General features: G+C 40.8%; 1 protein-coding gene across 1 annotated transcript; it reads right to left on the bottom strand.

The window, feature by feature from the left end:
- Positions 1-295: 295 nt before the first annotated feature.
- Positions 296-16,276, bottom strand: WSB1 (WD repeat and SOCS box containing 1). The gene is made up of 9 exons (XM_031967658.1): positions 15,924-16,276; positions 11,029-11,197; positions 8,388-8,656; positions 6,531-6,662; positions 4,959-5,059; positions 2,522-2,694; positions 2,068-2,181; positions 1,550-1,657; positions 296-1,414 (listed from the first exon to the last, which is right to left on the bottom strand). Exons 1-9 carry the CDS (start codon positions 15,961-15,963, stop codon positions 1,255-1,257), a joined length of 1,266 nt encoding a protein of 421 aa, XP_031823518.1. The 5' UTR covers positions 15,964-16,276; the 3' UTR covers positions 296-1,254.
- Between the last annotated feature and the right edge of the window lie 2,301 nt (positions 16,277-18,577).

The following is an 18,577-nucleotide window of genomic DNA, read 5'->3' as shown; positions in this document are numbered from 1 at the left end:
AAAAAAAAGTGACATTATTACTCACAAAGCATCACATGGGCTCTGTTAGATCATGCCCTTCCTCTTTTGCACAGCACATTAGCCTATACTTCCTTTTAAAGCTCCACTGGACATTTATCAACATGCTTCCCTCAATGTGATCATTTCCAATTTAAAATTATTTGTAAGAATCAAACATAGGTTGCTTGCCCCAGGAGATAAATGAATCCCTCATGTGTGCCATTTCAAGGTGTAAGATCATGAGTGAGTGTGAAAAACTTGAAGGGAGAGGGCTTAATCTTCCACAACTCAAGAAAACAAGCACATAAGAGATGTTTATTTTGTACAAGTCTTTAATAAAAATATTCAACAAAAATATATAATCAGCATTTTATGTAATGCATACATTTTTAATATCTGCAGGTACAGATAAATAACAGAAGGCAAAAGCAAACATATTGCTTCTCTTTGGCAATTCACCAATATCACCCCCTGAAGAAATAATATGACAGTCAGAAACAAAAACCAGGATCTTAAAAAAAAAAAAGTAGACAAAAATGTCCATTACTACAGAAAAAAACACTAAGTAAATAATACAGTAGATGGATTTTTCCAAACAATTAAAATACTTTAGACTGTGGGGGTTAAAATAACAAGTTGCTTTCCAAAATTAAGGCCTGCAGTTGCATTTAGACAAGAAAATTACCTGTTTACTAGTTACACAATCCATGGCTCTGTTCTATATTAATACATCACATTCCAACTTCACCTCTCAGATGCCATTCCTAAGGAAAACAAAATTCTTTCCCTCCACAACAACTATTTCACTTGCAGGTCAGAAGTTTGGCAACCCCTCCCCCAAACAAATAACACACATTTGTATGGGGCAATTTAACTTTCTTAGATCAGTGTCCCAGAATACCTTCCAGCAAAGATACACGCTGTGAATGCTACTGAAGCAATATATACATGACACAACTCAGCAAAGCAAAAAAGCAAACAAAAAAAACAATATGTGACATCTAACATCTAAGTATGTACATGTTTTCACAGTTAAGAGTTAAAAAAAAAAACCCTTTCAGTTTGATAATTTCAGAAAATTTGAATATAGTCTATAAATAACATGTAAAAGCTCCACCTGAAAATGAAGTACAAGAATGTGTGAAATTTAAATAAGTCTTCTAAGCCCCAGAGAGGTGCTTGAAGTCTGTAAAGGTGAGGCGAGTGAAAAGCAGAACCTGCCAGGGCCCCCGAGCACGGGAGACGAGGAGCCGCCTACATCTGGTAGCAAAGAAACTCCAACAGCTTGGGGGGGACCGACAGCTTCTGCACTTCGCCCGTGGACATCACCCTCCGGATCGACATGCGGCACAGATGCTGCAGGCTCGGGACTTGCTTGGGAGTGGCCCAGAAGTACACGCTTCCGTCGCTCGTCCTGGCCGGAGAAAAAGCAGGAGGCCGTCAGCGGCCCCCATCCATGAGGTGGCCGAGCTAGCTATACAGACCCAAGGCCCCCCAACTCCCACCCCCCCACTTCCATCGGCCCACAGGGAGCCCAGGCAGCACTTACCCTGCAGCTAGAACGCTGCCGTCAGTAGAGAAGGCGCAGCACAGACCGTTGCTCAAAGTCGCCACCTGCACAGGGTGGTCCTCGTCGATCCTCCAGAACCTCACCATCCTGGGGCGAAGAGACCGGCAGGGGGCCCAGGTCACAACAACGGAAGGCGCCCACCCAAAGCCTTGCCCTCTCCCCTGTGCTGAGGACCGGGGACAGCCCGGGGGATCCCACCTCAAAGGGCCAGGCTAAGCCCCTGACACGACTGTCAGTGGGGGCCAGACAGAAACCAGCAGCCCACCCTCATCTGAATTATTTTAACACTATGCTGCTCTAGAGGGGCTGCAGTCAGGTGCACTGTCAGTGAAACAGCAGTGCCGGTTTCCCAGGAAATGAAATTGTTTTAGTCAGAGCAAGCATCGGGATGGGTTCAACTGCAGTTCAGTAAAAAGGCTTTTTAAAAGAATGTGTTGTAAGCAATTGCTGGAAAGAATGAAAGGAAACAAAAGCCAACTCAGTCATAGTTCACTCACTTGTCATCAGCCAGACTGGCAATGTGCAGACCGTCATGACTGAAGGACAAAGCGCGCACCCAGCCATCATTGGCTCCTCCGGCAAAGATGGGCGTAGGGGGAGGGAACAGGTGCCTGCGGATAGACCAGACAGGTGCGCTGAAGAGCCAAGGCCCTCCGAGCCCACAGCCACCCTCCCACCTGGTCCTAGCTTAAAGACCCCACAAAGATCCCCTGATGGGCAAATCTAACTACGGACAATTGGACAGAAAGTAAAACCCAGACACTGATCCAAAGGCCCCATGAAATGATCTTTATGTCAGAATATCTTTCTGAATTTGGTCCCCTAAATACATTGCTAATTCCAATCCCCTTTGGAGTCGACGAGCATTTACCAAGTGCCTATTTTGTGCTGAGCAGGGTGCTCCTCAAAGTTAAACAGAGGAAGGAATAAGGCCATTTCCATCCTACTTACCCAAACTCCATCAGAATCGATCCAATATGCGGATCCCAGACATACACTCGAGTATCATGGGATGCAGTAGCCAGTAATGCTCCATCAGGAGAGAACTCACAAGCTACCACATCATTGTGATGTCCTTCCAATTTCCGTATCATGGTGTATTTATCCATGTTCCAAAGGAAAACCTGAAATAAAAAAACAAATATTATAGTTTCCTTCAGATACACAGATGACAGAAAAAAAATCACATCTTATCTAAAATTCCTAAATTTATTTGGAATTATATTAAATTAAACAATATAAATTACAAATAATTAAAAATATGCTCAGTGTCATAGTCAGGTAGATTAAAATCAGTTTTAAAGTTAATTAAAGCAAACATGCAAATTCTATATCAAAAGTGTCTGTTAAATATGTTAATTATAAAATAAGCCTAAATATAAAGGCAATATAATTTAACCACAAAGTTATACTGAAATTCCATTTATATTTAAATATATGTATATAAAAAACTAATTAAATTTGACAAGAAATAGTGTTAAGTACTACAATTCCCCCTTATTTTTTTTTTTCAGAAACTACCAAAATTTAAAAAAATATACAGACAGAAAATGTAAGGTTAACAAATTGTTACTCCTTTGGCATCTCCCTTTGAGATAATCACTTGTTTACAATAGGCTTGGATCACCAACGTGAGCCTAGGAAGAGAAACAGATACTGCAAGCAAAGAGAATTTTCTTGGGCAAACAATTAAGGATGTTCAACCATGTAAACAAATTTAAAATGCCTCTATTTAAGAAAATAACAAAATCACAACATTTCTGTGACATGAGCTTTACCCATCTTATTCTTTTAAACTTTAGCTATTAATCAATGCAATTTACATGACCAAAATTACTGCTTCATTGCAAGTATATATGGAATTTTGGAGCATAAACTGCAGTTTTTAGACTGTGCAGAATAGCTTTAAGTATCATCTTAAAAACTATTTTCATCCAAATGTTATAGGAAAAGCCTTTAACTCTCAAGGCTTATATCAATGAATTCTTCTTGGAGTTATCAGTTAGGCCCTCTTTTCAAGCTAGCTCACATTTTCTGCACAGATTTGATATTAATACTGGTATTTCAAACAAAGGAAAACAAGCACAAAATTTAAACTGAACCAAAGACTAAGGTAGTTCTAGTCCCTTCTACAAATCCAAAAATAAAACAGAGAAACCATCTGAAAGCCAATTCTATTACATTAAATTGGTTTCACTATTCAGACCCCCAAGTTCCATAAGACTGGAAGACCAATTTACTTGGAGGAGGTCAGTGGGTTTCACTGTGGGGAAATAAAAATAAAGAAAAAAAAAGAAAGAGAGAGAAGCAGAAAGTGGACGCCGACCAGCACCTGCGTACGTACAGTACCCCTTGCAGCCGAATGCAAGGTTACTTCACCGTCCTATGGTAAAGGTCGCCCCCAGCCCGGTAGCCAGAGATGCCACTCTGCCCAGCTGGCACCATTGTGCGCCTGTGTGCGAGTGGTGCCAGCTTAACCTCAATCACACCAATATTGCTGCCACCACCTGTGACAGGGAAAGCAAGAAGCTTATGGAAAACACACAGCCTAAAACAGTAATGTCAACATCTGATCTCTTCTATGAGCTTTAAAAGGCTAAGCTGAATATTCTGCTTGAAACTTGCAACATTGGCCACTCCCCTTTCCCCAGTCTTGGCTAGTTATACAATACATTTCCACCAGCCTCCCAGCCCAGCCAGCTCCAGGAGTGCCCGGGCTGCTCATCCCCTTCCTTATCCTTCTCCTCCATCCCTGAAGCTAACTCAGGCTCCCTCGATTCTGCCCCAGGTGAGGGCTGGCCTGGGGTAGTTCCCAAGGGAACTCTAGGCCATTCTCGGAAGCCCACCTTTACCCACGCTGCTTTCAAGTACACTAGGCAGGCCAGATGAGAGATATCAGAAGCCATCTACTCTTCTCCCTACTTCTATTCACAACTTTTTATTTTTATAAGCCACTTTTTTGTTTTAAGTCCAGGACCAGCTGAGGCTCACATTAAAAAAAAAACAGCACACTGGACGAGAAATAGAACAGAGAAGAAAATCATTAGCAAAGTAATGTTTGAGCTAGCTCTTTTCTAAATAACACAGTAACTGTCTCAGTACATCTAAGTGCAAAGACCTCCCTCCCCAACTCCCAGGGCCCTCCCCTTCTCTCCCCAGATAGTTTACAGAACGGCTTCATCTAAAATCAGTGTGAGTTCTCAATTCACAATTAACATCTTAACTGGCTTATTCCATTTCTTTCATGCAACTTTTCCCTCATTATAAAACATTTAAGATAGTCATGACACCGAGCACAGGCTTGATGGGTTATTTAAGATTTCAAGTGATTGTGCATCCATTAGGATAATAAATTCACAAATCAATGTCCAAGAACTATGATACCTACTGCTTTACTGGCTCCAACTGAACACAGCATGGAAGAGTCTGGGGAGAAGGAACAGCTGTAAACCCAGTTCTGATGTCCCCGCAAGACTTTCATCATGTTTCCTAAAAACAAAGTTCCGAATTACCCACTGTGCCCATTTCAAACAGCAAAAAGAAAGGTCCCGGGAACCCAGAGGGATTTAACCTGTGCACACCATCTGCATTCTTAATCTTATCTTCTCCCTTTACACCTATATCCCACTCCAGTATAAGGAATTAGTCTCAACTGAGTTTCAATGATTGTTCTTTCCTGACATTTTAGTCAAAGGCAGATCCTCTTTGCAAAGATCTCTCACCCTGGTCAATGTGACCCACAGGATTTGTGCTGAAATGTGACACAAAAGACTGTCACCAGGGGAAGCTGGTCATCATCCTCCCAATCCCCACAACCTAAATGAAAAGGTCTCCTTGAGTATACCTAGCCAGGCCTGGAGGCAGCCAATGCCTCCAATATAGTAATAATGAAATTGTTCTCTCCCAAGATTTTGCATTTGTGAGAACCCCCTGTGAGGTTCCCACATCAATAAAGGGGTGAAAAGAAAGGGAGAAGTTGGTCTAGATGACTGCTGCAGAACTGTGCTCCTGTAATTCCTGTCCTCCAAACAGTCATGAAATATTCAGGGCCTCCCCAAGAGGTAAACCACACCAGGAAGTGGCCAATTTCTGAAACCATTGCTTTAAAGCCCTTTTGCTTCCCACCTCTCAGGCTCACATTTTAAGTGACAAATGTGCCTTCAGAAACCTGGCTGTGAATTACACAGATGAGTCTTCAAGGAAGCCTTTCTCAACCCCTCAATTCTAAGGCATTCCCTTTTCTTAAGCACTTCCTGCTTATCCTGTATAGGTTTATCTGCATTTTATTTGTATGTATCTTGTCTCACCCATTAGACTGGAAGCTCCAAGAGGGCAGGGACCGCCTCCCAGTCTCCCCCATTCCATATCTCCAGTTCTAAGCATGGGGCCTGGCATGACTGATTGACACTTCAAATACTATAGATGGTCAGGAAAGACCTGAAAATCTGAAAAACTTTCTCAAGAATTATATACTGATAATATTTTCAGTAACATATCCAGAACTTCCCTCTCAAAATGTGGTTTATTCTCCTGTTTAAAATAAAATCTGCATCATAAATGATCACATGCAAACTGCTGTTTATTGTATCTTTTAGATTTTATTAAGCAGTACTTATTGGTTCCTTAAGAGTTCACTTAAATTCTTACTAAACAAAAGCAGAAGAAAAGCCAATACTGCTCAATTTAGACCGGACTTAGAACCTGAAATAGATCCAAGTTTTGGGGTTTGGATCCTGGTTCTCAAAGGAAATCCTATCAGACTGACTACTTAGCTGGGTCCCTTTTTTTGCTTCTTACAGAAAATTCCAAGAATTAAACAAAGAAAAATATTATATATAGCATTTCCTAAGTCAAATGGACACTAAAGAAAAGGACAAATGAAATGAATGAATATTCCTTGCCACTCATCAACATCTAGACACTGTTTTGCTTAATCTCACAGAGGCAGGTGCTTACTCACCATCATCCTTAAGGTCCCACACTCGTAGAGTTTTATCTCTTGAAGCTGACACTAGAATCAGGCTTCCATCTGGAGCAAAAGTTAAATCTCTGACCACTTCTGTATGGTCCATTAAGTTAAGGAGGAGTTTTCCTATAAAGAACAAAACCACAAAAAATGTGAGTAAACATTCACAATCAAACCACATTGACATTTTCTTTTCTTCCCCCCCCCCCCCAATATTTCCTCAAGAGAAAATCCTCTTGGGAGCTTAAAGTATAAGGATAAACATTTATTTTATTAACATTTTAATTTTTGAGTGAATAATCATAGTTCCTTTGATACCCTTGTGATCTATTAGCATCTGAAGGTGGGGTTTTGTGCCTGCTTTTTTTTTGAGTCCTTATTTATTAAACCAGCCAGGTCCCAGAACAATTTTCGTTTCAGATAAAACCCAAATTTGTTAAAAACAAGGAAGAATTTTTGAAAAACTAAGAAACAAAGCAATTTGTGTAATTAAAGACAAACTCACCATTAAACTATTTCCAAAGTTTCAACGTTGTTCTATATACTGGAAAGCCTACTAATATCAATGTCCAACTACTCAAAAATCATGTTAATTTCACATACTTAAAAGGAAAAGAGGAAATATGGTAGAACAGATCAAAAGCTAGCCATAGTGGCAGGAAGGCCTGATTTGTAGTTTTCCCAAAACAGACTTAAGTGATATTTGGCAAGTCATCTGTAGGGCCCAGGCAGTAACAAAAGACTGTAATTTTCCCAGAAGACCCTGTTCTTCTCCCCTCTACCCTCAAGTCCTTTTTCTAATGAGATCTCAACTCCCCTACTTTTGTCTACTCCCAACAGAAACTCTAAACTTCAAAGGACCCAATCATTTTTGTATCAATTAAAGAAATGACGTTTAAAATCTGAGAAAGGCATTATTTTCCTGCAAAACATCTGTCATTGATTTGATTTTCTACCACTGTATTACCTTCTTTGTTCTGGTTAAAAAGGAAAACTTCAGAATCAGTTTCCTGAATTATAACTGTTCATGTTTTAAATACCATAAATCAAGAATTAGCTTCTCAATCTAATAGGTTAAAACTTCAGCTAAATTATCACATAAAACTTCTAAAGGTTAATAATTGATGAAAGCAGGAGTCTTGCCTTGAAAACTCCAATATTAACCAATCATTAGCAACCTGGCTATTTGAAATAGAAAACTAAATTACTGGGAAGAAATAATTAACTGGTCCCCAAATGTCCTCTCTTTATCCTTCCAATGCTGTTTATTTAAAGAGTAAACAATTTTCTTTGTCATTTTTTTACCTTTTTAATCCGATTTTTCTTGTGTAGTATAATTATGGAAATACGATTAGAAGAATTGCTCATGTTTGACATATAATGGAATACTTGCTATCTAAGGGAGGGGCTTGGAGAAAAGATCTAGAACACAAGGTTTTGCAAGGGTGAATGCTGAAAGCTATTCATGCATATATTTTGAAAATAAATAAGCGAAAATATTTTAATAGTATAAATAATAAAAAAAATATAAAAAGAGAGAAAAAAAGAGTAACTAAAGAGATGGAATAAGTTATAGAACTATATTGACACAGAAAAATGGAGCAACCCTGAGAATTTTCAGAAATAAATTGGCAAAAACAGTCTTCCAATAGTTTAATTACAGGAAGCACCTTGAACTTTCTAATTCTTTCTGAACCACAGAACTCAACTTAGCAAGTTTTTGTAGAATCAATCACAGACATGTTCAGAGGATAATTCTGATTTTCAACACACTCCTACCTTTAAAACCATTCATTTATAAAGCCCATGCACAATGTTTCAATGAACTGTTTCTTAGGGAAGAAATCATACCTGTATAGACATCCCATATTTTGATGCGTCCATTGCTTAAGCCGGTGGCCAGCAAGAGCTGGTCCTGACCAAATTTGAATCGATGCCATTCTATATTCACACATCTACTCTGTTTTTCAGGGACTGAGGATCCAAAAGCAAGACTCCACACAATGTCCCCACAGTCTATGACGTGTTCACAAGGCTTGTTCTTCGAAACCCCAAAACTGTTCTGTCTTGAAAGTCTTGAATTGCTTGAATTAGTAACGTTCTTGGTGCCATGCAACAGACTTTAAAAAGAAAAAAAAGGAAGAAAGGCTGAAAGTCAGAGTAGAGGACCCTAGGACAAGAACTACTTTAAAACCTGAATTTCAACATAAATTTTTTGAATGCAGTAAACCTAAACTTGATTATAATGGCAATAAACAAAACCAGAATTTTAATGATTCTATTCTTATTTCTAGATGAAGTAATCATCTCTATATTATTAAAATGCTACTATATAAATTCAAGGCATTAAACTAAGTCTCCAGTGGACATTACAAAAATTCAACAATAAAGTAGTTTGCAATATTCTCTCACTACACAAGATTTGTATGATTAACTGGGACCCACCCTTCCATTAATCAGAATATAGCCCTTCACCACTCACCATTCCGTAATTCTACTTTAAGAAATAAAAGATCAAAAAAAGGTGCCAAACCAATTATTGGCTATTTAAAAAAAAAAAAAAAAGGGGAGGGGGGAGAAGGGAGAGGGTATGCATATAATATATACATCCCGTAATAGCACACACTTGAGTCCCTTTTCCCCATACTCTCTTAATCAAGATGTAGAGGGGAAAAAGACATAATAAGAATCAGAGATTAGAATTATTCTAAAAGTTCTTTTGTTGTCATTCAATCCTTTTTTTCAGTCATGTCCAACTTCCATAACCCCATCTCGGGTTTTCTTGACAAAGTTACTGGAGTGGTTTGTCATTTCCTTCTCTGGTTCATTTCACAGATGAAGAAACTGAGACAGAGTTGATTACTTGTGCAGTGTCTGAGGTGGATCTGAACTCAGGAGGAGTCTTCCTAACTTTGCATCAGCCCTAATTTCCCTGTTCCAAGGCTCTCTAACCTTACAAATCCAAGCTATGGTACATGCAGCTACTACATCTGTGCACTCTCCAGGACACTGGGAATACAAAGAATCAAGCGCCCTTACTCTCAGGGAGCATAGAAGAACACATAGTAAGAGCCTAGAGCATACAGGCTTCTTGCAGACAGGAATGCTCAGGCAGCCCTCCCAGAAGACAGAGAAAGAGCAGGAGCTCTCTTGAGCACAAAGGAGGTCAGTCTGGCAGGCCCTGAAGGACAGAAGGGATATCCTATGAAGCTGAAAAAGAGCTGGAAGCCAGGAGACCCACAACTCAGAGACTGCTGCAATCGTCTCGGTGAGAGCCATGAAGGCAGCAATGGCAAGATTTGGCAACTACAGACCAGATGTGTGGAGTGAGACCTGGGGAGACAGGGAAGACAGATGGTGCCTCGTACAGCTGGAGGAAAGTTTGGAAGATGGGTGAAGGACTTGGGGAAACTACTCTGGTCAGAGGGATTTTGAAAGGTCTGTGGGAGGTAATCACAAATGTCCAACAGACAACTGGTGATAAGCGACAATCTATGCTTCTCATGTCAAGGGACCAATTAATAATGGAGAAAATATTTACTAATTCCTGAGACCAAATATCCTTGAGAAAATTGCTAGTAAGTGACCTTTTTATTCCTCAGGTTAAGATTTTATTAGAGTATGCTCAAAAAGTTATCAAACTGCATACCCTTTGATCCAGCAGTGTTTCTACAGAAATCCCAAAAAAGAAGGGAAAGGGACCTGTATGTGTAAGAATGTTTGTGGCAGGTCTCTTTGTAGTGGCCAGAAATTGGAAACTGAGTGGATGCCCATCAATTGGAGAATGGCTGAATAAATTGTGGTATATGAATATTATGGAATATTATTGTTCTGTAATAAATGTCCAGCAGAGTGATTTCAGAAAGGCCTGGAGAGACTTATGTGAACTGATGCCGAGTGAAATGAGCAGGACCAGATCATTATATACCTCAACAACAATACTATATGATACATCAATTCTGATGGATGCAGCCATCTCCAGCAATGAGATGAACCGAATCAGTTCCAATAGAGCAGTAATGAATTGAACCAGTTACACCCAGTGAAAGAACTCTGGGAGATGACTATGAACCACCACACAGAATTAATTTCCAATCCCTCTATTTTTGTTCACCTGCATTTTTGATTTCCTTCACAGGCTAATTGTACACTATTTCAGAGTCTGATTCTTTTTGTACAGCAAAATAACTGTTTTGGACATGTATACTTATATTGTATTTAACTTATACTTTAACATATTTAACATGTATTCATCTGGGGGAGGGGATGGGGGGAAGGAGGGGAAAAATTGAACAAAAGGTTTGGCAATTGTCAATGCTGTAAAATTACCCACACATATAACTTGTAAATAAAAAGCTATTAAAAAAAAAAGATTCTATTAGAGTCTTTGGCCCTGCTTTACCCCCCAGTGACAAATTCCATGCCTGCATTTATATTCTTCCACAAGGAGACACAATACTGGAATATTCTAGTTCAGTAAGAAATGACTCACAAGTTCTTGAGGCACTGGGACCAGGGAACCAGCTTCACTGTGCGATGTCCTTGAGACCAGGCAAAGTAAGAACCATCAGGAGCAAAGGCCACCGTCCAGTTTTCATGACCACATTTCTTGTCAAAAGGAGCTGCCGGGGCCAAAAGTTCTCCTATGGTACGGGATCTCACTAAAGACAAGAAAAGAGCACTCTCAGTGACCTGATTCATTGTCTATGAAATGATGTTTGGACTTTCAGATTAAGCCACACTATCAATCTCCCATCTCCAAATAAAGTTTTACCACCCAAAACACTCTTTCCATCTAGAGATCACGCTCTGAAGACCCTCCCACGTACAAATTTATAAGACTGGGACACCATTCAGGTAACAATGCCATGAGTCTAGATCAAAGATCTGCTGACTTTAACTACTTTAAGCTATGAAATCTAAAACAGAAAAAACCCAAAACTTTTACCATTCAAGATGAGTGACTAATAATTTTCAGCTAAAAGATGTGCATGTAATCTCTTAAGTCATGAAAGCAGAAAAAAAAATTTACCTCTCATAGGAATTAAAGGTGTCATTAGGGACCCCAGTAAAATCAAATACACAAACTTTTAAAATCACAAACCTATTTGACAACCAACAGTGGAATTCAAGCATCCTTTTATAAGCACAAATGAGATCTGAATTTTATATCCTTAATTTTTCTGCTTTAACCTTGATCATGCTAACAACTCCTTTTTGGTAAAATGATAGAAATATCACTTTTCTTTAATAACAAAACCCAATCTGGAAACAGGGTTAATATAGTGAAATAAACCAGTTCACTCATTCCTATCAGCTGCCCATTAGCTCACTGATCTGCTACCAAGATCTCTAGTACTTATTTATATTCTTTGACATCTTATTGGAATAACAAATTACTTTCAAAATCAGGAGCCCTGGACTGGAGATCCAGGCTGTCACTTCTCTAGATCTCATCTGCAAACTGGAGATATGAATAATTCTGGCCCTGGCTGCTTCAGTTATGTGATGAGGAGAAAAAAACAAAAAAAAAATAACAAAAACATGCCTAATCATACAGCAATACATAAAGGCAAGATCCTTTTTTCCCTGCAAATTAATTCCAGACAATCTACAAAAAAAATAGTTCAAGGGTGGGTCATCAATGAAGTGCTTCAGAAAACCCAAAATGATTCAAATCTGTTTGCTGGTTTGAATATCTAATACTTACCTGCTAATTATTCAATTTCTCCCTTCTTAAGAATTATGACTATTAACTTTAAAAGGTTTCTTTTTATTCCATGAGGGGCAGTCTTGCCAGGGTAATTAGACTTGGAGATCTCTATAAAAATACCACCCATAGTGTCCTTAATGCATAAACCATGACCATCTCCTAACAAAGAACTTTGATTCAGGGAATTCAAATTCGACCTTGTATTAATTTCTTAAGCCTTGTCTCCTGAACTGGAATGGAGTCGATCATTCTCCTAACATCAAGCAGTAATTTAAGATATCACTTCCCATCTGCCCTATTATCCAAGGAGACCAACAGGCCTGCTTAAGAACCCCAACATATGTAATGGGATTCATCACCTTTCCTCACAAAAGGAAACCTGGAACAATTTTTATTGGTAAGTAATGAAGACATAGAAATATTGATGAACATCCTAAGAAAATAATGGAGAACTGTTTTTTTTTTTTTTAAAGGGTCTCGTTTTTCACTGCTACACCTAGACTGGTAAATAATCTCCAGCTCCCAAACTCCCAAGCATTACAAAAATTAATTTGTCACAAGGAAGACAGTAGGCAGGCCAATGCCAGTTCATTACCGAAGTTTAGATCAAGTTCTTTTAATCCTTAAAAGGAATTCCACAGAATCCAAGGATGTCACTATAGAATTTGAAGTGACATCCTATAGCTCCAGGCTTGGCTTTCACAAAAAAATCAGGCACTAGAGGAGAAAGGGCTGTTCTGGAGCCCAAGGACATCTAAATAACATTTGGCATTAATTGGCTCTTTCTGAGTCCTGTTTTAGCTCGCTACACAGAGTAGGTGTTCAACAAAGGAAATTTAAGTAACAGAAAAGGAAATTGAGGGGATGGAGGTATTATTTTAACTCTAAAAACACATACTCAATTTTTCATCTATTTCAAAAGTGAAATATGGATTTATAAATAGCTTGTTAAAACACTAGATGAGATGGAAATCAAATTTGGGTCAACAAATATTTAAAATGGTCAAAGGATCTGAACAATTTTTGGATGAAATTAAAACCATCCTATAGTCATAAAAACATGCTCTAAATCACTATTAGAAATACAAATTAAAACAACTCTGAGGATATCACCTCGGAGTTTGGCTAAGATGGTGAGAAAAAATGATAAATGTTGGAGGGAATGTAAGAAAATTGGGACACTAATGCACCGCCGCAGGTGGAGCTGTGAACTGATCCAGCTGTTCTGAAGTGTAATTTGCAACTATGCCCAGAGGGCTTTAAAAATGCATACCTTTTAATCCAGCAATCCCACTGCTAGCTCTATATCCCAAAGATGTCTAAAAAAAGGGGGAAAAAGAACTTATTTGTACAAAAATATTTATAGCAATTTCTTCTGGTGGCTAAAAAATTGAAAATCAAAGGGATGCCCATCAATTGGGGAATGGCTAAACAAGCTGTGGTACAAGATTGTAAGAGAATATTTTTGTGCTGTGAAATCACTAATAGGATAATTTCAGAGAAACCTGGAAAGACTTAATGATGGTGAAGTGAACAGAACCAGGTCATTATACAAGTAACAATAATTTTGGTGGATTAAGAATTATGAATGACTTGGTATTCTAAGCAATACAATGATCCAAGACCATCCCAAAGAATTCCTGATGGAAGTATACTTATCCTGTTGCAGAGAATAAACTGGCATTATCGAGTATAGACTGAAGCCTGCTATTTTGGCACTTTCTTCCATTATTTTTTAAATTCAAGACTTCTTGTGGATCTCTTTGGCAAAGAGAAGATTTAATTCAGTTCCAATTGATTAATGATGGACAGAATCAGCTACACCCAGAGAAGGAACACTGGGAAATGAATGCGGACTACTTGCATTTTTTTCTTTCCAGGTTATTTTTACCTTCTGAATCCAACTCTTCTTGTGCAACAAGAGAATTGTATGGTTCTGCAGACATAACATTTAATATGTATAAGACTGCCTGCCCTCTAAGGGAGGGTGTGGAGGGAGGAAAGGGAAAAGCTGGAACAGAAGTGAGTGCAAGGGATAATGTAAAAAATTACCCAGCCATATGTTCTGTCAATAAAGTTATAAAAAAAAATTCAAGACTTCTTGTACAAAATGATTAATATGGAAATGTTTTACATAACTATATATTTATGTCCTATATCTCAGTACTTACAGTCTTGGGGAAGGGGAAGAAGAGGGATAGAATTTGGAACTCGAAACATTTTTTAATGTTTTTAAAATGGCTGAATTTTAAATGATCTATCAGTTTATACTTAAGCAATATTTTAAAATTATTTATAAATATGTAATTTATTATTTATTTAATGTTTAAAATATTAACAGGAGAAAGCTATTCCGAAATGTTGTAGTCATTTTATTTCTAAGAGAACAAAGCTGGGGAAGATGTTGTATTAGAATGCCGTTTTTAAAAAGCCTCGATTTCTCCCAAATATTGGGTGTAAAGGATTTTCTGGTTGCTTTCCACCTCTTGACTTGCTGCCTTCCTAGGCCTGGACGCTTCTAAGTATCGACAAAACAATTAAGTGCTTTGGTTTTCTCACTCCCCATCTCATTCAAACGACCTTCTTTCTCAATTACAGTCTATTGCAGAAGCGGCAATCCCATTCTCAAGATACACTTTTGATCGCTTCTTTCAGAAATTTGTTCAAATCCACAAGCAAAATGCGAATGGGACCAGCAAAGTCAATGACAGCGCTAGATGGTCCATTCCTTCAGAAAGGCCGGCTATGAAACCAGTTAATGGAGCAGCTTTCCTATAATTCAATAATTCCATGTGAACAGCCTTCCTCCTCCTGCCACTGCGGTCCCAGCTACCCCGCCCTTCCCACTCCATACGTGTTAAGAGGAGCAATTGCAGCAGACGAGTCTTCTCCCCACAACGGCTGCAGCACCCCCTCCATAGACCTCATCCTTCCAGGCCACCTTTCTAAATACCACTTTATCTGGGCTTGGGCCAATTTCTGCTACTTCCTAAAAAGCTCGAGTCCCAAAGATTCCACTCCCACGCCAGCTTTCCCCTCCCCCCTCCCAGTTTTCCTTCGGAATACGAAATCAATCACCTAGCTTGCCTTCTCAATGGGGGACTGGCTGGAGGGAGGTAGAGAATTTGGAGCTCAAAATGTTTAAGAAAGAGCTAGAGGAAAAGGAAAGATCAATCCCACAATATTCATTCCCTTCGACTGGAGCGGGCTAAGGGTCTGAGACTTAAGGGTGCAGGCTTTGAAGGAGAAGACTAAGTAGGAATCGGGTCTCGCCCGCCCGTCTTCTGCCTTCCCGGGGGCGCAGTGCAAGCGCGAGCGCCGGCCGCGCACCAGGCGCCAGGGGGCCACAAGGGATGCCCGGAGCCAGCAGCATCCCTGCACGGCCGGGGGCGCTCTGCGGATGCCGAACCTGGCCGGGATGGGCCAGCGCGGGGTTACAATGTGGCCAGCGCGGGTTACAATGTGGCCAGCGCGGGGTTACAATGTAGCCAGCGCGGGGTTACAATGTGGCCAGCGCTTTATAGTGCGCCGGGGATGCGGGCGCCCCGAGAGCCCGCGCCAGGGTCCTGCAGGCATGCATGAGGCGCCCGAGCCCTGGGACAAAAGCGACCCCACCCTCCGCTCCCTTCTGGGGAGGAGGAGGGAGCGCCCTAACCCACCCCCGGGCTCCTCACCGATCTCTTTCTCGTTGACCCTCGGGGGAAAGCTGGCCATCTATGGGACACCGCCTGAGTCCGGGGGGCGCGGGTACACACTCACACGCGTCGGGAGCGCGCGGGGCGCGGAGGGGCGTGACGGGCGCGGGTCCCTCCGGGGGCCCGGGGAGGGAGGGAGGGGAAGGGGAAGCGCCGCTGCGGCTCTGGCCGAGGCTCCGGGGCGGGAGGTCCGGAGCGCCTGCGACGCGGAGGGGGAGCCCGGCAAAGACAAAAGGCTTCGAGTCTCCACGGGCAGCACAGCGACCGCAGGACGCTTCCGACTCAGGCGACGGCAAACGAGACACTGGAGACAAAATGGCGGCCCGAGCCAGGATGTAGCAAGGCGGAGGGGGTGGGGCCTCGTGACGACACGACAGAAACCACGCCTTCCAGAGGGAGGAGGATTCGAGAAAGGAAAGGGGGGGAGGGAGGGAGGACAGGCGGAACGTGACCAGCCGGCTCCGCTCCCCCTCCGCCACCGCCCATGCGCAGTAGCCCCGAGGCATGGGCTGGCCTGGCCAAGAAATTGACCAGCCTTGGGTTTGGGGGGAGGGGATGCAACGTGGAAACTGGGTAACAAGAGCCGGTGATACTAATGTTGATAAATAAAAAGTAACAAGGAAACAGGCCTTCTAGTGTCAGGGCTCGTTCTCTGTTAGTTTTTAGCCTGTATGTTTCTTGTTCCTGTAATGCCAGAGAAACTGAGCAAGACTGAGATTAGAGACCAATTCAATAGCTTATTAAACGGAGAGAAATACTGGGACCGATGGATCCCAGGGCTAGAGTCTAGCCCCAGTCTCTGGGCAGGGAGCCTTTTATGGAATAACAACAATGGAGGGACCTGGGTGGGGATAGAGGGAGGTTACTGATATTCTAATGACATTAAGGAATGTCTATAACACCTTTATCTCAACCATTAAGAGGGGACGGTCTTAACCTAAGGCAGAATTACGAAATAGGACAATTGGAGGAACTGGTCACCCCATTAAAAGAGAACTTGGGCGTTACATTCCCACCTCGGTCTTGAGTCAGTACATTAAACTGCAAGCTCCTGGAGGGTGAGCGCTGCTTTTTGCCCCTTTTTTTGTAAAACCCCAGCTTTGCACAGAGCCCGGGACGTTGTAGGCGCTTAATACTAGTTAACTTGATTCAAATTAGGATCTGCGAGATACCTGATAGCCATTGCCGCGTTTGATCCTCCTAATAACTTGCCAAGTAGGTTAAATCCAAGGGTTCTTGGTCTTTCTTGTGTTTTGAACCCCTTGGACAGCCTTCTGATAAACTCCGGGGAACTCCTACTCAGAATCATAAAATACATGCATAAGATACCATGCATAGGCTGTGGAAGTAAACAGTTCTAGGGAAATAGTTGTCAAAATATATATTTTTTAAAGTTCGTGGACCTTATTCTAAGAACATTCCAATCATTTGTACAGCCCCACAAAGAGTTTCCCATGACTGAACAGCTCAGAAGGTATTTTGTCTTCATGAAAAATTTCAGGTTTACAAATGATAGCTTATTAAGGAATTCTACAGACTCCACCAAGGAATCCATTAACAAAGTTAATTATCTCCATTTTATATATTAGGAATTTCAGAAAGGCAATAACATGCCAGGGTCACATAGACAAGAGTTAATAGAGGATTTGAACACAGTTTTTTCTGACCCTAGGCTGCTGAGTGGTACAGTGGACAATGTGTGAGACCCGCTATTGGGAGATGGTTTACATGTGTGCTTCACATACTGTGTGATCCTTGATAAGTGATTTCATTTTGCAATCTCATCAGTTCAATCATCTCTATGTGGATGATGCTCAGATCTATATAACTAGCATTAGTCCCAGCTGAAAATCACCAAATGACTTTTTTGAACTTCTTGAAATGGATATTCCCTAAGCATCTTCAATGCAACATGTCCAATACAGAACTCATCTTTTCTCCCAGTCTCTCTTTTCCCCACTTTGTCCTATTACTGTGAATAGATCTTCAGTCATCCTGATCTACACTTAGCCACTGGAATCAGATGGTTCTGGAGGAGAAATTGAGGCTCTCCCTCCCTGCTTCAAATCCAATTCACTTGCATGTCATCGTATCACCTTTCTGAAGACCTGGTTCTCTTGGAGAACAAAGCACAACAACAACAATTATTGTCAAGGATACTACCTTGACAATTTAGTTTTCTGTTCTATAATAGTACCTACTTTTCAGGATTGTAAGGATCCAAGGAGAAAACAGAGATGTAGCATTTCACAAACCTATATGAAAATCAGATATCGTTATCCCTACACCTTTCTGGTGTGAAGTTAGGAACACTTGGTTTTTTTTGTTTTTGTTTTTTTTAGAGAGAAAAAAAAAGCTTAATTTTATAACCCAAAGGGGTTATAGGAAAGACTTACTGGTTTTGTGCTTCTTTGACTCTTAGAGCATCTGTAATTTTGTCCAACTGTCTAGTCCCTTCAACAATAGAAATTGCAATCCTGTTATAATTCAGTAAGTGGCCATCTAGAGTCACTGTGGCTAATCTCTTTTCTGGAACCTGCCAGAACTCCCACCTACTGGAGTTGCCCAAAAGGCTAGCCCAGCCATAGTTACTAAGTACTTGAAGCAGGATTTGGATTCAGGTCTTCCTGACT

Source organism: Sarcophilus harrisii, chromosome 4, assembly GCF_902635505.1.
Source record: "Sarcophilus harrisii chromosome 4, mSarHar1.11, whole genome shotgun sequence".
Taxonomy (NCBI): domain Eukaryota; kingdom Metazoa; phylum Chordata; class Mammalia; order Dasyuromorphia; family Dasyuridae; genus Sarcophilus; species Sarcophilus harrisii.
The sequence above is the reverse complement of the archived record's forward strand: the minus strand, read 5'-3'. Positions and strand labels throughout refer to the sequence as shown.